The sequence below is a fragment of the Gobius niger genome, assembly GCF_951799975.1.
Source record: "Gobius niger genome assembly, chromosome: 15".
Taxonomy (NCBI): domain Eukaryota; kingdom Metazoa; phylum Chordata; class Actinopteri; order Gobiiformes; family Gobiidae; genus Gobius; species Gobius niger.
In genome coordinates this window covers 8090744-8117860 of record NC_136866.1, presented here as the reverse complement: position 1 = coordinate 8117860, position 27117 = coordinate 8090744, and the positions used below count along the sequence as shown (strand labels likewise).

Here is a 27117-nt window from a genome sequence, read left to right as displayed (position 1 = left end):
TTGTGGTGATTCACAGATAGAAATCTCCTCGGAAATAGTTGTTACCATAACAACTCAAGTGTGAACACGACAGTAGTTGTGAGTGTCGGCCCTAAGTGAGAAATGACTGTTCTTAAGTTTGTTGTGTTTTGGAACCTAATATTTTCTGTTTAGATGATACACTTTCCTACATTTACGTTTTCTTGTGTCCATATACATTGGTACAAATTGCTTTTTGATCTTTTTCATGATCTATAACTTCACATAAATATGAACTATAGGAGCCACATTACAAGCCCATAATCGACTCTGCAGCTCACAAAGACCTATTTTGATGTGCCAATCATAAACATCTATAGATTTCTCTTTCACTGTGTTTTTTACTCATCAGTAACTAAGGTTTGCCATTTTTCCGGCTATTTCTCCTTGAATCAGGTGCCCCATCTTTTTCCCTTTTTCTTTTTCTTCACTTAGCTCACAGTTACACACTCCACTCCCACTCGGCCGCTCTGCTGCCGCGGCTGGGGAATTTGTGGCCTCAGGCAAACACAACACACGCCTGTCTGACAGCGCACAGAGCCCGAGAGGATATCTGACTTCTTAAAAAACGATAATTTTATGAGAGAAGCACCTTGGGCAGCTAAAGGACACTGTTTTTTGTGGACTTTGCTTTGGGGTATGTAGCCGGCAGAAATCTTTGTCTCGGGGAGAAGCATTGTGTAAAAGTGTTTGATTCTCTCCGGCTGTGTTTGCTTTGTCAATATGATTTCAGAACGAGATAACGACGCTTTTTCTTTGGGCAGTGCAGCATAGGAATCTAGATGTATATTCTCGATAGAATAAGATTTAAACACTCCTATAAAAGTTTCAAAACCTTATTGTGTGATTCATCAAAACTGTGATTGCATAGATTGTCCATTGACTGCGGATTAGTGTTGACATCTTGGTTTACGACATTACTTCTTGTTTGCTCAATATAGAGTCGTTTCCTGTGCTTGGTTATTTCTGAGAAGAAGAAAAAACACTTCCCTGCTTCTTGATTTAGATGCTACATTTCTCACTGACTCTGTCTCATTTTTTTCTGTCAGAATAATTTATCACTGATATTCTCAGAGAAGGAACTTGAATTTCTAATGTCTGATTTCTAATGCCTTGAATCAGTGTGGTTAAATAAAAGCTACTGTTTATTGCTCTAAAGCAGAGATATCATCTTCACATGTACAGCCTGTAACAAGCCTGTAAGATGTTATTGCTACTTTCTAACCGTTACAGAAGTTATATCACTTTAATTAAAGAGGTTGAACTTTATGCCAGTTTTTTCGTGTCGTCTGTATAGGTAATTGCGCAGATATCACTGTAACCATGAACCCTTCTTTTTGGTCTCGGCAGGACGATGATTTGACGCGGGCCCCTCCACCAGTGAAGATGTACGAGGTGATGTCCGGTGACACTCTGGGCTGGAGGGTGCCCCCTCCCAGGACCAGCGACTCTGACTCCAACCCTGACCCCACGCAGTTCACCGGAGAGGTCAAGATCCTCAAAGTCTGCTTCTGCAACAACAACACACTGGGCAAGAACTTCAAGCTGGTCAAGTGCGACAGCTCGTGGCAAATCCGGGTGAGCCTGTAAAAAGTCACGGTCAAGGTCATGTCTGTTTATGATGTTTATGTTTGGTCATTCACGGTATAGAGTACACAGAAGACTGGCTTTCACTAAATAAATAAATATATTGAAGTGTTCTGTTCATTTTTTTAAAAGCCAGTGCAAAAAGTTGAGTTTTGAAGCTCTCCATTGAAGTGGCCAATGTAAAACTTGGTGAACCACTGACTTAGGTGTTCTTATTGTCACCATATGGAAATTTGTTTTCTGCATTCTGCATCCTTTAATGCCGCTTTGCAACTTGTCAAATCTTCGGTTTGATTTATGGGGAACTTTCCTATTATGCTTTTAGGCTGATGAGTCTGAGATGAGACCAAAACAAGTTTCTGCATAACAAAATGAACAAACCACCATCCGACAGAGGTTCAAATGCCAGTGTTGTCTTTGTGCTGATACCAAGCTGTTTGATAAATGTGGTGCCAAGAGGAGCTAGAAACCAATGCCAAATCACCCAGAATAATGTGGACTATATTTTTTTCCCTGCTGAGACTACCTTATACCAATTGATGATGAAATAATAGTAATGATGATCCACATAACAGTATAATGGTGTAATAGTTTAGTCAACAACAAAAAAACTTGCTCAATTTTCTCTTTAGTTTTATCAGATTGCATGTAACTAACCACGCAGTTTTGCAGGCAATCATCCGTTCGATCTTGATCAGTGGTCGATTGGGGCCGGATGTCGAGCACAGCGGGTGTTTTGGTCTCCTGCTGAAACATCTGAAATCAGAGGAAATCCACTGGCTGCACCCCGATCTGACCGTGGGCGAGGTGGAGCAGCGCTACGAGAGCCATCATGTGGAGGCCGAGTGGAGGTATGTACCGAATGAGAGAGGAATGATGGACCCAGTGCTAGCCACAAGATCTTAAAGTATTAAGGCCTGGCTTGGCCCCACCAGCCACTTTGGCCAGTTGGATTTCATACTTAAAGGGATATTTCAGGATTTTTGACATAAGACCTCATTGTTGATTTCAGCAGATTTTTTTTTTCAATCCATACAGTCCTTTTATTTGAAGAGTTTAGTGGTGCTAGGCTAGTGCATGTCTTTGGTAACTAGTAGCCTGCATTTAAAACCTCTTCAAAATCATCTGGTAGTCCTCCAAATATTGCCATATCTGATTTGTAGAAAGCTACTTTGTGAATTCCACGGGTAGTAATGCCGGCCGCAGGTAAACAAACAAGCATAGATCCTGTAACCTGTAAGCATAGATCCTGTAACCTGCGCACTGAATGGGTGCTGCTGCCGGATGCTCTCTCATCGAATGCAATTTCTCCATCTGTGAGATCAATAAAGTACCATCTTATCTTATCTTATCTTATCTTATCTTATCTTAACCTAGCAGATCACTCCGCCGGTGCGTAGCTTACTACCAGGAAGTTGCTGCTGCTCAAATATAAGCTCTTTTAAATGCAAAATGGTTATATTTAAGCAATTATTCAGTCAACACAGACATTTATATGGTTAGTCTGGCGTTATAAGTGATTTGCCTCAGGTGCACTGTGCTTGGGTCAGACTGTTTTTAATGCAGGCTACTAGTTACCATAGACATGCGCTAGCCTAGCATTAGCCTAGCACCACTAAACTCTTCAAATATAAGGACTGCATGAATTTAAAAAAATGTATATATCTCCAGAAATCAACAACACTCTGGATAACTAGGAAATGAGGCCCTATGTAAAAAAACCGCTGGGTCAAATGCAGGACAAATGAATAAAGTGTACTACTGCAATATGATAAAGTCAAGGCTTGATTGTGGGCAGAAAACTGTATTTGTGCATCTATCCACAAGAACTGATAAAGGGCATGTTACTGAGAAAATTACAAGTGTGGGTGTCTATTTGGAGAAAACAAAGTGGCATTAAAATGTGTGAAGTCCTGAATGTTGGAGAGCCCTGATTGTTGTGTAAATGTTGTAATGTTGTGATAATACTGGTCTCATGCTGCTTCTCTGTCCAGATATGATCTCCGTATTAGATACATTCCCGTCAATTTCCTGGAGCGATTTAAAGACGACAGATCAACACTAGTTTATTTTTATCAACAAGTAACTATCCCCTTGTCCATTTACATTTCATTACTGGCTTTTAGTAAATGTTTCCTCATTCATTCTGAGGCGTTGGTCTTTGCAGGTGCGTAGTGACTACATGCAGTACCACGCCAGTAAAGTCAGTGATGGGATGGCGCTGCAGCTCGGGTGTTTGGAGATTAGGTGGGCCGTGTTACATATACTGTAAGTCATCATTTCATCATTTAGAAAGGCTTAGAGTTGTCTGTTTTTGTAATTACAGGAGGTTTTATAAAGACATGAATGCAAAAGGTCTGGAGAAGAAATCTAACTTTGAACTACTTGAGTAAGTTCCCTCTTACAATTGGGGCTTAGTTTTTTTGCATTTTAACATTTCAAGTATGACAAATAACTCAGGTATGATAAACAAACTCTTTCACTTTGCAATTTGCACAGAAAAGAGGTCGGGTTGGACCTTTTCTTCCCCCAACAACTGATAAACAGCATGAAGGTAACTTTTTAGTTACGTGTAATTCAACTCAAAGTTCACGTTATAGCCCTCAATGCTCTTGTTGTTTCTCAGTCAAGACAGTTGAGGAAGATGATCCAGCAAACGTTCCAACAATATGCCTCGCTCAAAGAGGACGACTGCATGATCAAGTTTTTCGAGACGCTCAGAGATTTCATTAGCTACGATGAGGAAGTCTTCCCCTGTGAACTAGTGGTGAGTGATTTTCTCCAACCAGAACGGTCCTCTTTAACCTCGCTCTTTATTGGGCTGTGCAGTTAATCAAGTCTATGTTTAATCTCAATTATTAGCATGGTGCTTTTTAATTGACAGTCATACATCCAGTCCTGTGGCGGTGACACCTCATTGGTGGAGTTTAGACTTTGAGGGAATAAAATGGAAACTATTTTGTGTTAAATGGGGCTGGAGTGGAAATCTACTCCACTTAACTAATATTTTTTAATTCACAACATTGTTTCCAAACATCCACTGTAACTGTTCCTCTTCTCTTTGTAACACTGCTGGCAGCAATAACTACAATGCAATACCTCAGACTAGACAAAGATTGCATTTATTTTAACCAATGATGTTTCGTACAAACAGCAAGGTTGGAGTCTGTCTGTGGAGCTGGTGGTTGGAGGGAGGGGCATTCGGCAACGAACGCAGGAAAACGCAGCAGTGAGTTTTTTAAAGGCACTTTTGGGATTTAAAACTTTCTGTGACCGACCCTGGTTTGTATTTGTGCAGCCTGTGTTTTTAGCAGACTTCAAACAGATACGGAGAGTACAATGCATACCTCAGCCTGATGGCAAGGCTCTCCTCAACCTTGATGTGGAGGGAGCCAGACAGGTAAGAAGCTCCCAATGTAAACAGCTGCTTATAATTTATTCAGTTTGATATGCTTAATACAGCATTATATTACATTTTTATGTTATGTTTTGTTTGTTCTTTTTGTCTTTTTGCAGCGTTTATCAATTAATGTGGCGTCCATTCCCAGAGCAGAAAACATGATGGATCTTATTGACGGTTATTGCCGTTTGGAAAATGACAATGATGTTTCTGTTATTTATAGGTCTAACAAGTCAGGTAAATCTTTATTATATGTAAAACCACTCAACTTCACTTTTTGATAGGACCAATCTAATAGAGTGATAAAAATACATCTACAATATAATGTGAAAGTAGATTTTGTCTTGTAGCTAATTTAGATTCTTTCTTTCACCAATATTAATCCTAGATACCAACGCTCGCAGTTCCCTGCCTGAGATCCCCTCAGGGTAAGTGGATTTTAGCTTCAGGCTTTTACAACTTACCGCAGAGTCCCAGCTCCCGGGACGCTTTGCTTGTACTGTAATATGAAATGAAAAGTTATCGATGAGAGCAGCTTTTTTATTGAATGTGTCAACGCTCTTTGGAGCTGTAATTCGAAAATTTATATCCTGAGCCTTTAAGTCTGTCTTTTCCCTGAAGCAGCAGAGACACCAGCTCCATCCGGCAGAGCAGGGGTAAGCAACTAATGCAATGTACTGCATGCACTGTTCAAGCCCACGTCCTACTTTGTCTAAACTAAATCATTGCACTGTTGCAAAACCAAAACATAACTCCCATTTGTTTTATAGACTCTGATATCTATTGTGAAATCCTGGATGAAAGGCCTAAGTCAGGTAAACAGCTGTTATGAATAAGTGTATTTTAGCATTTCGCGTATTGTTATTATTAACCAGCGATCTTTTGTAGTTGTTAAATATGGGATTGATCGGCATGACATTGTACTCGGGCGGATCCTCGGGGAAGGCTTCTTTGGAGAAGTGTACGACGGAGTTTACAAAAAATCTGTAAGTTGTTTGCCATCGTACAAAGCTCTATAAGTTCAACTTTGCCTGAGCCAATGTTGCATTTTATCAAACAGAATGGGGACAGAGTCAGTGTTGCCGTAAAAACTTGCAAAGACTGTTCACCAGATGTCATGGAGAAGTTTATGAGTGAAGCAGGTGTGTGACAAAACATCTATCATTTAATAAAATAATAAAAACATTAACATTAACATAATTTTGCAGTCATAATGAAGAATCTGGACCATCCTCATATTGTCAAACTGATCGGTATCATTGAGGAGGATCCGGTGTGGATTGTAATGGAGCTCTATCAGCATGGGGAGGTCTGTTCCTTTGAGAATAACATCATTGCAAAAGAAACTGGATTAAAATGCTGATGGTATTATGGACATGTTGTGCAGCTCGGCCACTATCTGGTTCAGAACCAGAAGACGCTCACAGTCATTACCTTGGTGCTGTTCAGTCTGCAGATCTGCAAAGCCCTTGTCTACCTCGAGGGGGTCAATATGGTGCACAGGTGAGAATGAACTGCAACATTTTACTAAAAGCACTGATCTGTTACCCCTTTGTTGACAGTTTCACTAAGCTTTTCTGATTATGATTACGTCTGCATTATTATAGCATTTAAAACAAATAATTCATTCATTAATCCTCCATCTGTTTCTTCCCAATTCACCACAAAATGTTGATCGCCGTAACACTGAATTTGCTTTAGCAGCTTGTGGAAATGATGCTTTCACACATATGTCTGCATGTTTATCACAGAGACATTGCTGTTCGGAACATATTGGTGGCCAACCCAGAATGTGTGAAGCTCGGAGACTTTGGTCTGTCACGGTATATAGAAGATGAAGAATATTATAAAGGTAAAGAATGTGTTTTTAATTTTGAATAACAAGCCTGAGTACTTTCCAATTAAAACCAGTATAATATACTACACACCAGACCTGGGCAAACCCCGGCCCAGGGGCCAGATCCAGATCCCGCCAAGCAATTTAATCCGGCCCGCTGCTCATTTTCAGCATTTTCTGCGGCGCTTTGAAGATGCTTTCGCGATGTATTTGCACAGCTGTAGGACCGAGAGACGTGTTGTTTGAGGAGCCTTTGTCTTGTTTATTTCCGCAGTAGATTTGTTACGTGTGGTTTGTCCCTGGCTTGATGTGGCTAAATATTTACAGAAAATTATAGTTCTTAATACCAGTACCAGCTATTCAAAATACATAATTAAATGCAACTTACAATAGGATGAAGTTGAGCAGAATAAGTTTGAGTTATTGTGAGTGCGGCCCTTCGACACAAGTCAGGTTTCTTATGTGGCCCCTTTCTCCATGTCTTACTAAATGACTAAATGACTAAATGCAATTTCAGCTTCTGTGACCCGGCTGCCAATTAAGTGGATGGCTCCAGAATCGATCAACTTCAGGCGCTTCACCTCGGCCAGTGACGTCTGGATGTTTGGTGGGTCTGTCATCCGTTGTTAGGATCTGCTGTTTACCAGTGTTTTTGAATACTTTAGGCTTTACTACTATACAGTGCATACCTTAGATTGCCTCATGCTAAATGACTAAGACTTTGTCTAAGCACTTGTTTGTTTTGCTCCGTAGCGGTATGTGTGTGGGAGATAATGAGTTATGGGCAGCAGCCCTTCTTCTGGCTGGAGAATAGGGATGTCATTAACCAGCTGGAGCAGGGCATCAGGCTGCCCAAACCAGACGACTGTCCCCCTGCCCTGTACTCACTCATGACCCGCTGCTGGTCCTATGACCCCCGCGAGAGGCCCACCTTCACTGAGCTAGTGGTCAAGATCAGGTGTGTAATTTAAATAAATCACAAAATTGAGTTTTGGCAAGTGCAGTCCTTATGAATTTGCACTTTTCCTTATAATATGAATATGTCAGTGATGTCAACAAAATGGAAAAGGAGCAGGAGGTGGAGAGAGAGCGGGACAAAGCCCGTTCCACAAAGTTTTTTGACACAAAATTCAACTTTAATGAACCTCCTCCAAAGGTGAGTCCCAGTCAAATTCTGTCACTGCTGCAGAAATATATCTACCACTATATGTACCCGTGGAAAGTAAAGAAAAAATGTCCACTTTAGCCCTCAAGAATGAAGCCAGGGCGGTTTGGAAACACACTCAGTATCGGCCTACACATCCAGGTACAGTCACCATTACAAATCATACTTCCATCTATTATAATTTTGCCAGTTACAGTAAAACAGCCCATCTTTTCCAGCTGAACGAGGCGCTGTGTGCCAGCTCTCCGGACCTGGCCAGCCCATGTGATTACCAGTCCCCTGTTGACACCAGAAACACTTTAGCGCTGCCTGCCACCTCCCCACGGCGCCGCAGCATGGGGGTAAGAGCATAGCGGGACTTTCAACACTCTGGTCCTTGTGCAGGTGTGTGTGTGTTACAGACTGTTGTTTACTTACCTCAGGAGAGTGACGTCCAGCGCATGTGGCGGCGGGAGAGGCATCACATGCAGGACACCCTTCGCAGGCAGAAAGAGGAGATGATGGAGGATAAAAAGTGGCTGGAGAAGGAAGAGAAACTCCTGGTGGGAAACCCAGCATCATTAGCGTTTGTCAACCCCCTGTCTGTGCGTTTGAACCCCCCTGCTGAGTTCGCTGTGGCCCTGGCCGCGACACTAAACCCCACAGCATTAAACACTGTCAGCCCACCTGTTCGCTCCCGACGCCCTGCTAGTCTTATACTAAACGCTCCTTCGATAACAATCCCAAAGAGAGGCTCCATGTGCATTCTGTATAAAATGAACCTGCCTGTTTCTTTGCAGGATCCTATGGGACCGGAGTTGGTGGTCAGCCCAGTGGTACGTGTCTGCTTAGGCCTGACTCAGGATAGGGCATATATATTTTTATATAACCAATGTTATGCTGTAGTCGTATGTGACTGCCTAAATGACCACGGTAGTGTTTATAATGAGTATGTGATGTGTACTTGCATTTCAAGACAGAAAATCAATGTTTCTCTCATGCCTTTTTTTACTTTTCTCCCCTTTAGCCTGAAGAATCAGACGGTGGTAAGTCGCAATTATGGATTTCACAATAATCTTTAACAGACAGATACAAATGTGAATAAAAAAATCAAAATCAACCTTTTCTGTAACATAATATTTTTGTTTCTGTAGCAACACCAGAGAAGCCACCACGACACACAGCTCAGGTAATTATGGCTCTAATCTAATGTTCTTAGATCTTGAATATTGTGAGAATCGCTACTTTAAAGGGTTGGTCATTCATTGAGTTAAACGAAAATGAGGCCACAGTTAATCCCAAATCCATATCTATTGATGCATCAGTTTAAATCTGATGCTGATTTGTATATTACTCCAGTTTTTTGCACAGGTGCTTAACTCATGATTGAATCTTGCCTGAATCTTTATGTTTGAATGACTGAATGACTGAGTGACTGATACTGTGTTAAAGCCGGCCCCCACTGCTGAACTGGACCGCTCCAATGACAAAGTGTACAAGAACGTGATGGACCTGGTCAAAGTGGTGGTTCAGCTGAAGAACGACGTCATAGGACTAAAGCCCGAACTGTACATCACCGTTATTAAGGTACCATTTCCTGTTTTCTGTTTGGAGTTGATGCTCGGTATCCTCTTTATTGGTGTTTTGATGGCGAGTGAAGAGCGATATACAAGACGTGTTTCCTGATGGATGAAGCTGATTAATTCCTGCATTGATCTCTGCCTACAGTCTGTGGGGTTGGCCTTGCGAGACTTGATTTGCAGTGTGGACGAGATCCTGCCCACATTACATGAATCTGTCCGGACCGAGGTACTGTTTATCACCCGCACCTTGTTAGCTCTCATCTTCGTACTTCCTGTTTTTCTATTGATTTCATCCTTTTGCTGCCAGGCTTAGAAGTCTATAAAAAAAAAAGGAAATTGATTTGTTCGTACCAGCTTATTCCGTATTTAAACATGTTTGGACGTTTGATATGGCAAAGACATTTATTAACAAGAGACATTCATATACAAAAAATTAGGAACTTAAAACTATATATGATACCTCTTTGATTGTCAAAAGGGCACTGCAAAAAGGAAGTTTTGTTTACACTTAAATTAAGAAGAGTGTATAAAAAAGTGTAAAAAAAAACAAACAAGGAGAGCTTTCTTAAAAATGGTTTCTCAAATCACAAATTTACTTATTACAAATTTCACTAATTTCTAGATTTCTTTTTGCAGTGGGCATCCTTAAAGGAATAGGCCACCGTTTTTCCATACTGAGATATATTCTTGCCTGAGCTTAGACGAGTTGATCCGTAGCTGTCTGGTAGCCTCTCCTCCTCTCTTCTATGGGGCCAAATGGGGGTGACGTCAGAAGTGACTTCCACGTTTTCCCTATTTAGATAATAATACACAATCCAAATATAGATCTGCAGTAATATCTTCACTCTTCATCGACGTCGAAGTGCTCCTAAGGTGTTATTACGCCTCACAATATAGTACCCCTTTTTATCCGCTTAGAAAATTGACATGTTTAATTTTGTGTTACTACACTTGGATTGTATTTAGAACTGTATTTAAATATGGATAACGTGGAAGAGCTCGATCGCTTCTAACTTCACCCCCATCTTTGGTCTTTTTACGTGACTGAGTGCACACACAAAGACCAGACAGGTACGCATCAACTCGTCTAAGCTCAGGTAAGAACATATCTCAGTGTGGAAAAACTGTGGCCTGTTCCTTTAACAGGAAAAGTCATGTTGACACTTTCCTCAACAGAACCCACTGTGTATTGTTTAGGTTTTCTTTCAAGTTGAATTCAAGTTGTTACATAGATATCACCAAACACAGGGGTGTTGTCTACATGACACGCAGGTATACGTGTATATCCACTAGTTTTCTGCCCGTTTAAGGATTACCACATAGGCAGAGAAGAGCTGGTCATGTTGGTTAGTTTTTCCTCTCTGCACAGTGCGTCAGGCTGAGATGAATCTGTGTGCTGCAGGGGCGGAGCTGGGAGGGGAATCAAGGGACTGTGCCCTCGGAAAAAAAAGCCTAAGATAAATGACTGAAAAAGGTGTCCCACTCCCAGCTTATAGCTTATTTAGGCAAATTGGCCATATTCAGCCCCCGCATCTGATGGCCTGCTAAAAAAATTACAGTATACCCTCTAGTATCCCATATTTGCTGATGTTTGGTGGTATGTAACAACTTGAATAAGCACAACTGTATGGGCCACTGGCAATGTTCATTCAGTCTATTTTTAATTCAAATTTTGCTCATAGTCTAAAAAAATATGCACTGTAAAAAAATGTCTGTACATGCTCATTAGTTGGTGACAGGGGTAAATAATGGCTAACACGTTGGATCCGTTCATGTTACAGATTGAGGGCACTCAGAAATTGCTGAACAATGACATGGCGGAGTTGATCAGTAAAATGCGACTGGCCCAGCAGAACGCCATCACGTCTCTAAAGGAGGAGTGCAAGAAGCAGATGCTCGCTGCAGCGCACACTCTGGCCATGGACAGCAAGAACATGCTGGATGCTGTGGACCAAGCTCGAGTGAGAGCTAACTTGGCTAAACCAGTCTCTCCCCCTAGTGGACAATAAAAACTCATTGAAAAAACATTCCCTGTTTAAAAAACACAGTGCTGTTCATTGTGAATATTGACATGCAACATGTAAATGTGTAATGTTAATTGTGGATAGGTGTAAACAAAACTGGAAAACTGACAGATTTGTGTTGTATAAACTCCTGTCCTTCATGCTTGGCCAGTCATTCCCATAATTACTTTTTTTTGCTGATGAATTCCTTTTGGTCGTAAAATGTCTTGTGTCGCGTAAAGCATGCCTTAAACAAAAGCCTCAGAACCATAATTCAATCAAATGCCCCAGCGCATGTCACTTTATGGACCCAATCCAAAAGGTAATGCTTCGTCCTTGGCCCAAGCCCTTCTCACCAGGTTTCATACAGACTCTACTGATAGACAAAAAGACTGACAAAAGAAAGAGTGAAGCTCTGTGTAGAGGAAATAAATATTATTTTAATCTCCTGCATTTCAAGTTCATGATTCATTTATGTAAACATTTAGGATGGAGACAGCAAATAATTGTCTTTTAAACTGACAGAAAATTGTTGCATTGTAATTCCTGTGTTGAACTTGAAAATGTTTTTGTAATTATGTCGTCACATTTCATTAAAAATATCCAGTGCACCAGAAGGTGGCAGTGCAAATACTGTATGTATGCCATGTCTCTGTTAATTAATGAACCGAATGAGGAACTCTTCAGCTTCACAGATACTTTGTAAAGCACTTTATAAGAATCTCGCTCCTAAATGGCCAAATATAAACACAGACTTATGGCATTTTCTTGAAAAATAAATAAATGGAAAGGAAATAAAATGAAAGGCAATGGATTTAGAAAGTATTCATACCCTCTATTAACTAATAAAAAAAGTAACTTTATTTCTGTTCCATGGACCATAACTGAAACTTACAGGCCTGCACTTAATGAATATTCAATTGCTGCACAACTATGATTGGGAGCAATTGTATTTTAAAAACTTTAATGTATTTTAATGTATTTTGTTGGATAGCATGAGTGGCCCTTTACCAATAAAAACATTTAAAACCACTGCTCGCTTACATAATAGAATATAATTAGTTCAAAAGAGGTCTGAAGACTTTCTGAGCCCACACATTTCCAAATGGCATTTACAGACACTTGTTATTTATTTGAAAAAAATAATAATAATTAGGTGGACATGAGTAATGCTACAATCATGCCATTGTCAGAACAATACATAAAAATAAATTTGTTGCAAAAAAAAGAGAGAAAGTAATAGTGTCCCATGAGTAATAGTTCATATGACTCTGGCTCAGCCTCGCTTAGACAATGGAGTCTGTCCCCAGGAGCCCACACATGCTCCGCTCATGCTACACATGTCAGAGCTGGCTATTTAAGAACCAGTCAGAGGTTAGTTACCATCGCTCTGCCCATCTATTCGCCTTTACCCTTCGACCTGTCAAAAAACATTACCTCTGGGAAATAGAACTTGAGAATTTGGCCCCAGAAAAAACTTGAAAACTAACACATTCACAGCCTTAAAATGTCTGGCTTGCAAAAGTTCATCCTAGATCATGCCAGCGAGCCACGGCGGCAGGAAGAGGCCAATGGTGCCGAGCAGACACACGATAATGAACATCCACAGGAAAATGCGGTCGATCACCATGGCGACGTACTTCCAGTCTTCTTTTACCTGTCGGAAAATGAAAATTCAGCATAAGACATAATTATGGCGACATGTAAAAGGAAAATTGTACATAATCACACAAGCTGGAAGTGAACACTGTGTGCACGAAGTTGATAAAGCCAATTACAATAGGGATCATGCATTTTCTTGATGCAGGTGGGTTTAATGTGTGTACTTCTTGCTGATGTTCCCATTGCTTCACTCATTGTTCAGGAATAAGTAGCTGTAACTTGCTCTCTCTAAAAGTGCATTCATTTGAGTTATAAAATGTGAAAATGCAATGGTAAAGTGTCCAATAGGCCTGAATCATAGGACCTTTATTGACAGGAGAGCACAAGATATGAACAAGGGTTTAAGATGTTGAGTTTGTGTTTTGTGAGGTGAACCTTTAGAGGAACGGATAGCAGTGGCTCTATTTCTTGCTACTCACGCTGAAGTCTGCGTCCTCTGCTCTCAGGTGGTCTGCGATGTACTGCACTCCCTCCAGAGCCCGGATGACACTCGGAGACAGCCTCAGTGTGGAATTTGACGCGGCAATGTCCATATTATTTGCCCTCTGTGTGGCATTTACTCTTGTTTTGCCCGCCTGCTTATTCCCCGCTCCACCGCTGTCCTGCCTGTTTGGGGTGTTTTTCTGCTGCGTCGGCGGGGTTGACCCTATTGGCCTCGGCGAAGGTGGCCTAAACGAGAAGTACGAAGTCAACGTCCCCAGCTCCAAATCCTCATAAGAACTCCGCTCCTCTTTTGAATCATCTCTCAGCCAGTTTGCAGAGGTGCTCAGACAGTTGCCCGACTTGTGGGCCGGTATCCTACACGGCCGCCTCTCCGCGGCTGCCTCCCGCTGAAGTAATAGCAACCTGCGCCTCCTGCCATTTGGAGCGGGCCTTCGCATGAACAGCCAGCGCGGAATGAGGTCCAAAAACACTGAGTGGACCCAACGGGGCATTTTGTGGGTGCTTGGCGAGCGGTGATGCACGTTGAGAACAAAAACAGTTATGACTATGGACAAGGTGACAAAAATCATGGTGAAAAGGAGGTATTCGCCAATAAGTGGTATGACTAAAGACGTTGAAGGGATGATTTCTGTTATGAGGAGAAGGAAGACAGTGAGAGAGAGCAGAACTGATATGCAAAGGGTGATCTTTTCGCCACAGTCTGACGGGAGGTAGAAAACTAGCACCGTGAGGCAGGATATCAATAAGCATGGGATGATGAGGTTGATTGTGTAAAACAGTGGGAGCCTTCGGATGATAAAAAAGTAGGTGATATCTGGGTAAATCTCATGGCAGCAGTCGTATTTCTTTGTGTTGTACGTCCCCACAGCGTTGATGATGGCCCACTCGCCGCTCTCCCAATAATTATTCAGGTCCACCGTGTTTTCAATCTTCTCCAGGTCGATCTTGGCTTTGTCGTAGGTCCACGAGCCAAACTTCATTTTGCAGTTCTGCTGATCGAACGGGAAGAAGGTGACGTCAATGCTGCAGGAGCTCTTGTAGATGGCAGGAGGGACCCAGCGCACTTTGCCCGTGTAGAAGAGGTGAGCTTTGGTCATATGGGTCACGGCAAATTCCCCATCAGCACTGCAAATGGAAAAAAGAAACACACACAGTGATGGAAAGGGTGAGATAAATGGAAATGTCCAATACCACAAAAGGCAATTGGAAAGGACAACCATCTGTCCTTCCCTTGGGAATGTATCACCTATAACAGATACCAGTCCATTCTTAATAAATACTTAATAATGCAAAGCTGTATTTTTCAATTATAGGCTTTCCTGTTGTTTAAATGTAATGTCGTAAAAATGCAATAATTTGCTGCACTAATAATCAAAGATGTGATTTTTTTATTTAAATACCCATTATTATTAATAATTTACATTTGAATCAAATTAATGTCAAGAATAAATTAACTATTGTCCAGAAGATGGCGCCATTTCCAAATGTAATGCTGACATGAGCAACGCAGCCCCCACCTACAATTACAGCAATGTCATTTCTACTGTCACTACTACTACTTAGTTACACTTTGTTTCCCTCACTTGTTGTAGAGAACAATATCCGGCACCCAGATCAGCTCTGAGGGCACTCTGATGGACGTCACGTTGTCGTAGTCGGACGGTCTCCAGCGAAGTTTATAGTCGTTCCACTCCTAAAACATGGACATGTAGGACTTAAACAAAAAACTGTGCAGTACATTAACATTACATTTTGACTTTTAAAACACTTCTCACCTGCTTTAGCCACACGTTTGTGGTCATCATCTGATTCTTTTCATCCTAAAAGAAAGAGTAAACAGCATGTTGAGAGTGTGGTCTATAATATAGTTAAATTAATATTGCAAATACTGTCAATAACATCACACATGAACAATTGATAAAGTTGTTAAATACAATAATACTTTGTAAAAATAGTGGGAATAATGGTGAGAACTCACCACATCAATAAGCTGCGCAATAGACAGCCCAAACTTGACAATGACCACATCTGAGATGTTTGGCACAGGCCTGGACCACTTGTTGTAAGCAGCAAACAGCTTTTTGAAGAGTTCATCCTCAGCATGCGAGTGTGTCTGCTCATGACAGAAAACTGCACAAAGACAACAACAAGTTTAATTTCACACAGCTTCATTACGTCTGGAAAGTGGAGAATAAATGTTTCTGAAAGTGTTTCTGTATTGTCTTAAAAACACATTATATTGGTCTTTGAACAATCCCAATGGTCTGAAAATGGTTGATTTTATAAGCATGATGAGTTCATTGAAAGTGAATGGAGGCTTGAGTATAGAGGTTGTAATCATAGTCATATTCATGTTCATCTGTGTCCCTGCAAAAGCTTCACTTCGACTAAAGCAGAAAATCAAAGCTGACAGTGTCTTTAGGAGAGAGGCTGCGAGCTGCACAAGTCTTTTGTGTTGTCAGAGAGCCCTGTTCTAAACATCTGAGCATTTCCTTTCTAAAGTCTGATCGACTTTTCCACATCTTAGCAAATCTTTTGATCTTTTGAACCACTCTTTCTTCGTGTGGCGCTTTCTAAACTCTCTCAAGGTGAACAGGTGGAGGCATGAAGCACATCTCCCTCTGAAGAACACTGTTTCTTTTTCTTTTGTCTGAGAATCATTCATCTACAGAGATTTCACTTGAATTTGATAACCTACATATACGTGCTTCATTTTGCAGACCTGTTACTTATTATTTCAATAAAACACAAACGCCATTGAAATGGTGGAGTAGCAGGGTCCCTGGGGATCAGCTCTTCATCAGTTTAGTCAGAGCCAATTACACACATCATTAGCTGTCTGTGTTAAGTGGAGGTGAGCTTGTTTTCAGACAGGGAGCACTGTTTACTGTGAGCTGTCATTCACTAAATGTGATTCCTCTGGGCACTCCAGTTTTCCTACCACTAAAAACATGTACAAAATATGAATCCTGCAGACAGGTGATAGTGACCATGAGCCAGGCTCCACATCTGGAGATGGGTCCCTGAGTGCTCCACTGCGGTCGCCCACTGTCCAACGTCATGGACGGATCAAAGGGTCAAATGCAGAGGACAAATGTTCCTACGGGGACAATAAAGTAGGGCTGCAGCATCACTTTGTTGGTTTAGCATACTGTATAGTGTGCATTATTTGGGTTCGTTAATAAAGCTTTGAAATGCCTGAAAGTCTTAAAAATTCAATGATAATCACTAAACAAAATATGTATTTATATAATTCAAACCAGGTGCACTCTGTCATGGAAAATGTTTTTCTCTATTTAATTGTACAAGTAACATCTGGCTACAGCTCACTATTGGTCAAGGTGACCTGAGCACTTGTGGGTGCACACAGGCATGTGTTTATAGCCCCCCAACAGTGAGACGGACCATTGGAGGGCAAATAGCTGTTGTATTGAGCCAGCCTGAGGGGCAACATGCAGATCTGGAGAGCTGATTTCTAATTGCTTAAGAAATGGCTGGACCAAGTCCAGCACCTGTGGCACCTGTTTGTCACCAAAATGAATCACCCTCAGCTCTACACCTGGTGCAGTATGAATATACAACTTTCTCTCAAAGTGTTCTTCAGCGTCTCTTCATCAACAATCATGGACTAATTTGATGGGAGGCAAACGGCCTACACCAGGGACAGCGAGTCATCTGTCTGTACATCTGCGAAGGACCAGATGTGATGTTTGACAAAGTGCTGCTGGGTGCCATAGATCAAAGTCTGCTGCCGACAAAGACTGGAGATGAGATGACACCTCAAACGTAACTCACGCGATGCAGTGGGTGAAACTGGAAGAAAGCCAAACCATCTTGGCAAGGTGCTACATGACACTGACCTGTATAGGTGATCAATCAACAGCTTGGAAATGATAGAAAACTTGGGATCAGTAGTGGAATTTTGGTGAGATGAGGAAGCTTTCATTTGGCTATAACAGCTGTTTGCTGCCTCCAAAAACACACCATTCACATTTTAAAGTCTTGAATTGAAATGGTACTATAGCAACCAATAGTCAAAACCATTTGGGAACCAAATATCATATTCTACTGGTAGGCCTATATTATTATCTTTATAAAATTCAATTTTCACTTTACCATTTCTTCTCTGGCTACCACTAAAAAAGTGGGACGTCTTGCCAATTGGCGGGACATGGCTGTGCGGGTGCAAAAGATCCGCTGACAGTAAATGAGTACAACCACAAGAGGGGCAGGCGGTCACCCAAGCAAAGAGCAAGACTTCAGACAAAACTGGCCAGGCAAGAATCGGCTGTCCAGCAGGATTTGATTTGATCTTATATTTAGATAAAATTAAGCTTACAAAAACAAAATTCAGCATGCCCGAAAGGGTAAACTTCATGACCAGCCAATATTTTTCTAAAACGCTACATTAACTAAGCAGTTCGTCAATATCAACATACGAGTTAAAAGAAGTAGATGGTAGAAGGTTTGTTGAGCTCAAACCTGTGTTACTTGATCGGCACTTTAGTTTGAGCGTTTGAGCACAACTCTGCACGTAAAGGTTATAGGGCGTGAAGCATTATGGGAAGAGTGGACAACGTTTAAAAACACGTTTGGACGACACGGTGGGTATTTCAGTTTTTCCTCTAAATTATTGTATCTATAATTCCAAACTTTTAGAATTCAGGAGTTGTTGACTAATTCGACATTTCATAAACTCATAAAATGAAGATAAAAAAACGTACCTGTGAGAGACATCAAAAGAAAAAGCGTTGCCCTCGTTGGAAACAGGTGGTTGTTTCTCATGTTGTGAAAGAAATCGATGTCCATCGGAGATCACCGAGCGTGGTCCGTCCAGTTTGAAGCGTTATCTTAAAACCGTGCTGCATTCGAGCAGCAGGTCATCTTCATAGTTAGGAGGCATGGCAAAGTTAGTTTTAGATGATAGTCTTTAGTTTCTGTGCAAATTATTCCAGTTGAAACTTCCACTGGAAACTCCGCTCTCTTCTACGATTTAGTTACGCGCTTGTGTCCGACCTCGCCATCCTTCGGTCAGAGCGAAATTAACGACAGCGGCTCTGTCTCTGCCACGGGGCACACAACTTCTTTTGCATCTAGTGCTAAAACATGCGGTCTTGTGGATAGTTCACATTAAATTGCTGCAAATTCTGACAAAGCTTGTTCCACATTACGCACGGTGCCAACAATACGCATGCCAAAATACGCACAGTTTGGATCGTGAGGGACCGCATCTCACGCTGTGGCATTCTGTCTGTTTGACTTCTGCCTTTCATCCGCCACCTATAGGCGCGCTCTCTCTGTCTCTCTGTCTGTCTGTCTCTCTCTCTCTCTGTCTCTCTCTCTCTCTCTCTCTCTCTTTCTCCTCTCTCTATTCCCCCCCTCTCTCCTCTCTCCGCCCCCCATTACCCCCCTCCATCCTACATACAGTACATACACACACATACACGCAGCAGTCAAGGTGTCCAAGCAGGAAGTCACCTCCTCTGTATTACAATAATATGAAATTAACACGTTTCTCTCTCTTTTTACAGTATACAATGGCTGAACAGCAGCTCTTGTGCTTATCATGCACCGTTATTCTTATAGCTGCCTATATATGGTCAAATGCCTGGATGTAAATTGTCCTTTTTACCAACACCACACTCACAGATGAGGGGACGCTTGCTCCATCCTCGCCCTGGAACCAGATGGCTGATCCATAGCTTCATCTGGAGAAGTCCAGCACAGTCATTATAGTTGGTCTCTCTAGGCCAATCTGCTATGATCCATAAAATGGTGCTTGGCTTACACCCCTTAGCGCTTCACAATCTGACCTTACCAATTTCCAGGAAGAATAGATGGAAAATGCTTTTCAGATCTCTGAGGTTACATACACGTCGAAAGGAAAGGGATGTTTTTACTGTAAACAGAAAAAGTATACAACCGTAAAAAGGTTTCTACAAAAATAAATGAATGTCTTGGCACTGAATCAGCTTGGACAAAATGTCCTGTGGTGCTCTTAGTGATGCGTGTTGACAATATGTTTCAGTTTCCTGGTGAATGAAGCATGCAGGACTTGGGCAGAACTCTCCAGCCGACTGGCGATGTCAGCTGCTGCAGAAAGCATGTCTTCAAAGGCCAAGGACTCTTCTCTGACTCTGGGAACCAGCACAAAGACAAGGCAGGTATGAGTGGTTGAAAAATAGTTGGAAATAACATTACTTATAGAGGGCTTCAGGGAGTCAAGTAAAAGCTATGGATTATCAGAAATCTGTTTATTACTTAATACTTGTATTAATGAAATTGATAACCAGCATGTGAAATCAATTTAAAAGCAACATAGCTTCTGCTTTACTATAGTGAGCTTGTAGTTTTTTATTTAACCTCTATATTTAACCAGCAAACAGAACATTAAGACAACACAACAGCTAGACCTCAATAAGTCTATTCTGGTTGTGAATTATCATAATAAAGCAATTAGCTGGACTTAATAATTTACCTAATAAATAAATGCTTGTATTGTGTTGTATTTATTTGGAGAAATGTTGTACAGTATGGCTTTAAAGTAGCGACAGTGAAAAAAAATACAACCTATGCATTTTATCTTTAGCTTCAGACTTTGGATTTGGATGTGACTGCGGGTGACCCTGGGGGAGCCACCACTGTTACCGTGGAAACTGTCCATCAAACTGATACGATTGTACTCACTTGAGCATCCCTGAAAGAGCGTCCTGCGCCTCCCCTTCCAGCTGTTTCTTCAGATCCTCCTCAGCCTTCTCTAGCGTCTCATGGCAGCTCTTGTGCTCCCCCTGAATGCCGATGATATTCTCCTTAATAATGTCCTCGTAGCGCTGTGGCCCCATCTCTGCCCCCACATACTGCACTAGGTTGTCCATCACGGCCCTGTTCCCGTGCTGGATGGCCTGCAGGTACGCCATCTCCTCTTGGGATGCTTTAAGGCGCGGAGATGTTTTGGTGCTGAAATGAACGGAGCATTGATCCGGCTGGGGTTCATATAGGAATGTCGGGGCAGGGGACGGTGGCTGATTTGAGGTGATCCAGTCTGGGTTGTCTGGTGTCCTCACAGGCTCGTCACCCACGGTGCGGGACGTGTCGTTGGTGACCATGAGCGAGTCGTCCAGGCCAAGCCCCGAACCCCAGTCGCCGTCTCCACTTTGGCAAAGAGCTGGAGACAAGAGAGCCACCAACACAATGACAGACGTCCAGCATCGCCACATGGTCACCTGAAACACACACAGACAGTGAGTAATGTAATAAAGTAAGATTTTTAACATATAGACTTCCTTTGCCTTAGCCTAGAGTAAGCTTTGTATTTTTCCATCATATCAGTCCTAATGCGTAGGGTTAATTGCTGACATTGCTGACAGTTTTCTGTTGGTGCTGCTGTGCTTGTGGAAAAATAGGCGCCATTCATTCTTTGTGGTTTGGATTTTTTGGGAAAATGTGTAATGATAACACTATTAACTTGAATGTTCCTTTATATAGTTGTGGATAGTTGTTTCTGTTGTTGAGCTCGGATTGTATTTATGAGCATCAGGTGTGATTTTCTTTCTGCAGTTTTGGACTATTTGTGAAGCCTGTGTTGCACATTTAGTCCAACATCCGCTGCATCATTTTATGTCCCTCCATATATTTCCTGTCCAGTCGGAGGATGTATGGAAATGCGTTTGAGGCGAGGACCGGGCTTGTTACACTGAGGAATGGCAGCGCGCATTCTGCCGTCAGAGCCAATTTGGTTTCTGCTTGAACCTGCTTTATTCATTTAATCTGTCACACGGCTCAAATACTCGTGTGACCCGCGCCAGAAATGGTCAGGCCTTTCCGCTAGTAAAAAAAAAAAGACCATAAACCATATTCTGAGATGACGTGAAGAGTGAACTATAAACAAGCAACTTTGATTTGTCCAGCCATCATGATATTTTAAAAATGTTCTGGTAAATTTAACAGCATGTCCTGGTTTGCTTTGAATACTATGATTGGTCAAAATGAGAGACAGCATGTTGCATCACTGAGAAAAAGAAAAGTACAGTGACTGAGTGTGGACGGCTAACTAGAAGCACATGCACAGAAGTCTCTATCTGGGCTGCTCTGCGGCAGTTTCCTTTGTCTTTGGAAACTGTCAGCTAAATTTCCATGCCGTCGCTCCACGGATAAGTTAAAACAGTGTGTGCTGTGGCCTCTGTTTTTATGGGAAAGGTTGTTGTCATTGTGAAGTAGCTTTTATTGGCAGCCTCTTCTTGGCTTTAAATAGGCAGGGGGGGCAGTTGCTTGAAGAAAGTGAGCAGTTGGCTACTACAAGCCCATAAAACTATTTTAGCTTGGTTTGTGATGAGAATGTACCCTGTTTTGTAAATGGTGCCAACGTCTGAGTTTGTAATTGGTTTCAAAGTGTAGCCACATGTGGATATCAGTGATTGTAGATTTTTGCTTCTTTCTGTTTCACCATTTTGAGTGAAGAGGCAAAATGCATGATTGTTTATACTTGCATAACAGGCTGTCAACAGTCCGTACTTGCTTTACATGCTTTACTGCTAATGTTATGACATCAAAGATTGAAATAAGGCTGCAATAGGAAGCTTTAGAAATTTCCTGTTCACATCATACAGAGCTGTCAAGTGTCTACAAACTGGCTTGCCTTGCTTTCTCACACAAGCTCATTACACACTTAGTGGATTTCTGTGAGAAAAAGTATAAAGAACATTACTAATTGTCATTGTTAATCATATGGGAGAAGTGTGGACAAAAAGTAAAAGAAGGTTGAGAAACATTTTAAACTCACCCCGCTGTTTGTCCCGGTCCACATCCCGTCCACATTCATAAAGCACTCAGTCCGTTTCCGTCTTCATATCAGGGAAAATGCGGTCACATGGGTCTGCACTTAAAAGTTTTTGGTTCTGGTCTGTGGCCCCTGTCTGGGGGAGAGAGGGCTCAAACTGAATGATTTCTTTCTTTGCAGTGGAAAGAGGGGCAGGCATAAGGTGGGCCACAGTGAAGGGGGAGTAATCGCATTCACATCTGTGGGCTGCGGTGGGACAAAAGGGCTGAAGGGGTACGAGGCTGTGGGACGGTCATATTTTGTGACCAAGAGCCGTACATTTTATTGTACTGTATGAATAACAGTCTAGACATTTGAAGTAAGGGTTCGTTTTTCCCCTTCACAATTCCATGGAGATTGACAGTTTCTCTGTTGACAATGCTATATGTAACATCAACAAAACAGTATAAATCAATTTTCCATAAAACAAATAAAAACGTCAATGCACATAGTCCTTGTCAAGGCCAAACACATTGACTCGTTTGAGGAAAGCTGATAAGCAGTTTCACGATAATATTGACACAAAGCACAGGTATCTTCCACGCAGAGCTGTAAGATCAAAAAGAAATAATTCAGCGCTTAAGGGTAGCGTGGCGTGACGGCGGCTGATGGCGGTTAATAATCCACATCAGTGACATTTAACATTGATTGATGAGAGCCGTGCAGTCTGATGTTTCACTAGAGGCTCTGAATGACATGAAACACTTCTATTGACTTTGAACCATGATCACACGAACAACAGGACGCATTCCCGACAAGCTTGATTTATGTCTGAATTAGATATGGGTAAGTCATTACTTAAGCCCGTCACAATAATCACTGCATCAAGCTAATGTTCAATATATGTGAAATGAAAAAATACAATACAATAGGACTTTTTGGAAACCTGCAGGGCTTTGTGAGCTGTAGAGGGCTCTGAATAATGGCTTATGACTTTCACTTAGTTCTGATTTTCCCATAAACACATTTAGAAGCTGGCCCTGGACTATGTTTTTACACTAGCGTTTAACCAGATGATTTTTCTTGGAAATTAGCAACACTTGGATATCAGATAGACCATGACTTCTCAGTGTTTTAGGAAAGAATATACTTCATATTATTGTGTTTCAGACTCATTGCAGTTCATGTGTCATTCAATACATCATGGGGTTTAGTGTGCCTTTGGGTTACAGTGATGATATAGCATTTCCTTTTCTGCTGTAATATTTCAACACTTTAAAAATATGTTTCTGTGACAGGCCTGTCTTGATCAGAACTTGACACCCTGTTTTTCTTGAATCTGAACATAATCTTTCCTCGTTCCCAGATGTTTTGAGGAGACAGTGAGAAATGTAGAAGCATTGGACCACACGTGTTCACAGTCTCGGCACGGTGGGCAGATGGTCTGTCAGAGGCTTGTGCTGCTTGTGTTTGGACATGCATGTGGCCTGTCTCTGGTGTTGTTTGCCCCAGAGGAGCTCAGCCACCATAAGGGAGCTGTTTTTCAGTGCCAGAATAAACGATGCCACACGGGTGACTACAAATATGGCCTACTGTCTTTGTTTGTCTTCCATGGGTGGCCACGGCAAACCGTCTGCCTCCAACGTGATTCGGATATTGATTTAGCTTGGATTTTTCGTTTGGATTCCCTTCCTGATTCAACTCTCACCATGTATCCAAACCCATAAATAGCAAGTGTATTCTGCGCGGCGAGTGAAAGGAATTTAGGTTAGTCGAACTTCCTTCTTCCCAACCTATTCAACATACTACATTTCAGATGTGGAAGTGACCGTGAATGTATTGACAGATAACGGTTTGAGCGTTGTCTAATTGAGCAGCACCCGTATGCGCCCTCAGGCCAGTTATTGACCAAAGACAAGGACTCGCCGCTGTCTGTTGCCACTTATCCACAAGCGCACGAGCCCCAGTGCCACAGTGTGCTGCCACTGATAAACTGCTAATCCACTCTGTTGCAGCCCAACACAGCTCACTGTCACAGTCAGGGGCTCTGCCAGTCCGCCCATGTCCTGTGTGAGACCAGATTTAGCTTTGGAATAATCTCTAAGAAGTATTGTGTAAGAATTAATAAAGTTGCCTCTGGAAATGTGTTAAGATGAGAGTTGGCATATTTTTAGTGCAGATAACATTTAAATGCCCTGTACCTCTTTTTTTTGCGTGTGTGTCGTCAGTATAAAATGCAGATGTTGGAAGAATGATTGTGAACTCGCAGGTTAGTTATTTGCATTTTTGTTGTTGCCTCTTCAAAGCTGTGAAGCATGCTTACAAACTCATCGAGATGAAATTCATGTGTGAGGAAAGTTAAAGGCAACAGTTTTGACATTATCTCGCCTGACTTTGATTGTTTGCAAAAAAGAAAAAAAAAATCAGGTACAGCTTGTGTTATTTTTTCTTAGTTTGTAAAGTGCCGTTCTGCCAACAAAACAAGAACTCTTTCAGGTGAGTGAGTAAGATGGAAAAAGGCTTGGTATGATCATCAGCACATCAACTTTATTTATATAGTATATTTAAAGACAGCTTTATCTGCCCAAAATGCTGTACAACAAACATTACAAAGTGCAATTAACGAGAAAAAAAAAACTATTACAAGAAATACAACATGAAACAATAATTATAAGATTCTAAGATCTAGAGAAGAATGCACTTTGCAAAGGGTAAGCACTTTTCAGGATAATTAATACCGTGTTTGTAGACTTTTATTTTCCCCCAAAAAGGGCTGTTTTGTTTTTGACATTTGAGCCGCCTGGGACTTTCCTTTGTTTATGGAGCCTGGGTGCATGTGACCCTTGGAAAACTTTAAACCTACCCATAAGCGACACATACAAGAACATGCACCAAACCACAAGTTGTTCAAATCCATTATTATTTAGCTTACAATTACAGGACATCCCTAGAAATGAGACTTTCCTTGTTACATTAGGATAAAAAAAATAAAAAACTCAACCTTACTCTCTCACCCTATGCTAGATATTGCCCACTGTTTGCATTACAGCCTCTCTCTTTGTAAAGATGGATATTTTCTTTTCCCACAGGGCAGGAGAAATGGTTCAACTTATCCTGCAACAAATATCCAGCTTATATGTTTCACAGCAGTGGCCACTCTAGAATAAAGAATAAAACAGACCTCCCTCTAAACCTCATTATACAGGCCAACTAGCAGGAAATGAGAGCGCCTAAGGATATGTAGAGCTCTGATCAATCACTCTGGCATGGCCCGGACCATTGGCAACAACAAGTGCCTGTACATATCAAAGGCCTTGCTATTCACAGCGCCTTGTTCTTTTAGATGTTTTTAATACAAGCTAACTAGCCTCGGACGAATGTATAAGAAAAATGATTTGAAGGCAGTCCTACAATTTAATCAGGCAAATGTAATTATCCAGTTTGGATTCTTTCTGGAGACCACGACGACACAGCACAGTGCTGCATAATGGCGGCTCCATCTTGTTATGACCACAGCGATCACAAGAAGGACCTCCTAAGGAAATTAGAGAGAAATAAAATGAGCAGCATTCATTTTGCGTTATTGAATAATGTTGGGCCAGACTGCATTACATCATCTAAGGCAATACACGTTCCATAAACTATAGAATAATGTTTTCAAATGAAGTGCTCTATCTTATGTCAAATCTGATTGAGTTTTCAACCACGCTGTTGTTTTATATCGTCATCAAAAAGTACCTGGAGTGTTGTTGTATCATTCGTGCATGAATCTAATTGTGTCTGTATCCCTCTGTCGCAGTCAAAACACCAACACGGGCTCCGATAGACGTCACACAGGGATTTCCTCTCAGTTTTTCTGAATTTTACCCTTACAAACGTGCACCCTCTTCTGGCGTGTTGTATAACTGCATTTTATAAAATCTGAAAGTGAGAAGTTATTTCATACATGCACTCTTTTAAGTGGTTCTGCAAAAAAATAAATAAAAAAAATCTACATCTACAGTTGCTGTGAAAGCCTGAATGAAATATGATCAAGGACATTTAAATAAGTCTCTAATACAAAGAGAAACCAGACTTTTAACGCCTTAACCCCCACCTGAACAAAGCACATTTTCTCCAGTTTGGCTTTACCCAAAACTAAAAGCTTAAAAAAGCATATTACAACACGCATATTAAAACAAACAACAATGATTGACACAATGAGATTAAATGAAATCATGTGATTGTACCAATGACAGAGATGTACCAATTTCTCTTGTCGACCAGACTAGAAATCTTCAGCTTCATACCTGACGCAGTAAAGCCGCCGATCCACATAGCACGACCCGATCTACGTGCACGTATCGACTCTACCTCGCGGACCTTTCTTTTTCCACCACACACACGTCACCTGCATTTGTTGTGGGCTGCGCCCCCACAGAGGAGCATGCTGTACAGATCTCATTAAAACTTAAGTACCGTAAGTCGCAATGAGAACAAATGTGGACAAATGCTGCCTTCTGGTGGGGGTTATGGTCCCAAAACCTATACCTGGTCAGACCGGTTTGGCCCTGGCCTTTGTTATGGAAATGCTCGATAAAAAGCGGGTGAAACAGTCATTTGGCTGATACACGCCTGCATGTGGAAAGACACCTTTAATGGGCTGGACAGGGGTTGGACAGACACCCATAGCGAGATTATGTAC

At 41.6% G+C, this 27117-nt stretch overlaps 3 protein-coding genes across 4 annotated transcripts; 1 reads left to right on the top strand and 2 right to left on the bottom strand.

Annotated features, from left to right (window-relative positions):
- Positions 1-472: 472 nt before the first annotated feature.
- On the top strand, positions 473-12407 carry ptk2bb (protein tyrosine kinase 2 beta, b). 2 transcript variants are annotated; one of them, XM_079571741.1, is made up of 31 exons: positions 473-655; positions 1369-1596; positions 2278-2456; positions 3600-3687; positions 3773-3852; positions 3932-3994; positions 4105-4159; positions 4232-4372; positions 4760-4834; positions 4904-5005; positions 5122-5242; positions 5394-5433; positions 5630-5661; positions 5776-5820; positions 5894-5991; positions 6066-6147; positions 6214-6314; positions 6393-6508; positions 6757-6857; positions 7360-7449; positions 7596-7800; positions 7890-7998; positions 8089-8148; positions 8226-8348; positions 8430-8549; positions 8787-8822; positions 9014-9032; positions 9141-9175; positions 9439-9573; positions 9715-9795; positions 11351-12407. In XM_079571741.1, the coding sequence occupies exons 2-31, from the start codon at positions 1405-1407 to the stop codon at positions 11576-11578; spliced, it is 2952 nt and encodes a 983-aa protein (XP_079427867.1). In that variant the 5' UTR covers positions 473-655; positions 1369-1404; the 3' UTR covers positions 11579-12407. The 2 variants fall into 2 exon arrangements, with proteins under 2 accessions (XP_079427867.1, XP_079427866.1); XM_079571740.1 differs by having other exon boundaries at positions 5627-5661.
- A 64-nt stretch (positions 12408-12471) lies between these two features.
- chrna2b (cholinergic receptor, nicotinic, alpha 2b (neuronal)) lies at positions 12472-18942 on the bottom strand. The gene is made up of 6 exons (XM_079572056.1): positions 18403-18942; positions 15657-15808; positions 15454-15498; positions 15262-15371; positions 13654-14803; positions 12472-13229 (listed from the first exon to the last, which is right to left on the bottom strand). Exons 1-6 carry the CDS (start codon positions 18485-18487, stop codon positions 13104-13106), a joined length of 1668 nt encoding a protein of 555 aa, XP_079428182.1. The 5' UTR covers positions 18488-18942; the 3' UTR covers positions 12472-13103.
- Positions 18943-19199: 257 nt separating this feature from the next.
- LOC306974912 (uncharacterized protein) lies at positions 19200-22600 on the bottom strand. Its single transcript, XM_079572315.1, has 3 exons — positions 22458-22600; positions 20366-20901; positions 19200-19815 (listed from the first exon to the last, which is right to left on the bottom strand). Exons 1-3 carry the CDS (start codon positions 22494-22496, stop codon positions 19677-19679), a joined length of 714 nt encoding a protein of 237 aa, XP_079428441.1. The 5' UTR covers positions 22497-22600; the 3' UTR covers positions 19200-19676.
- Between the last annotated feature and the right edge of the window lie 4517 nt (positions 22601-27117).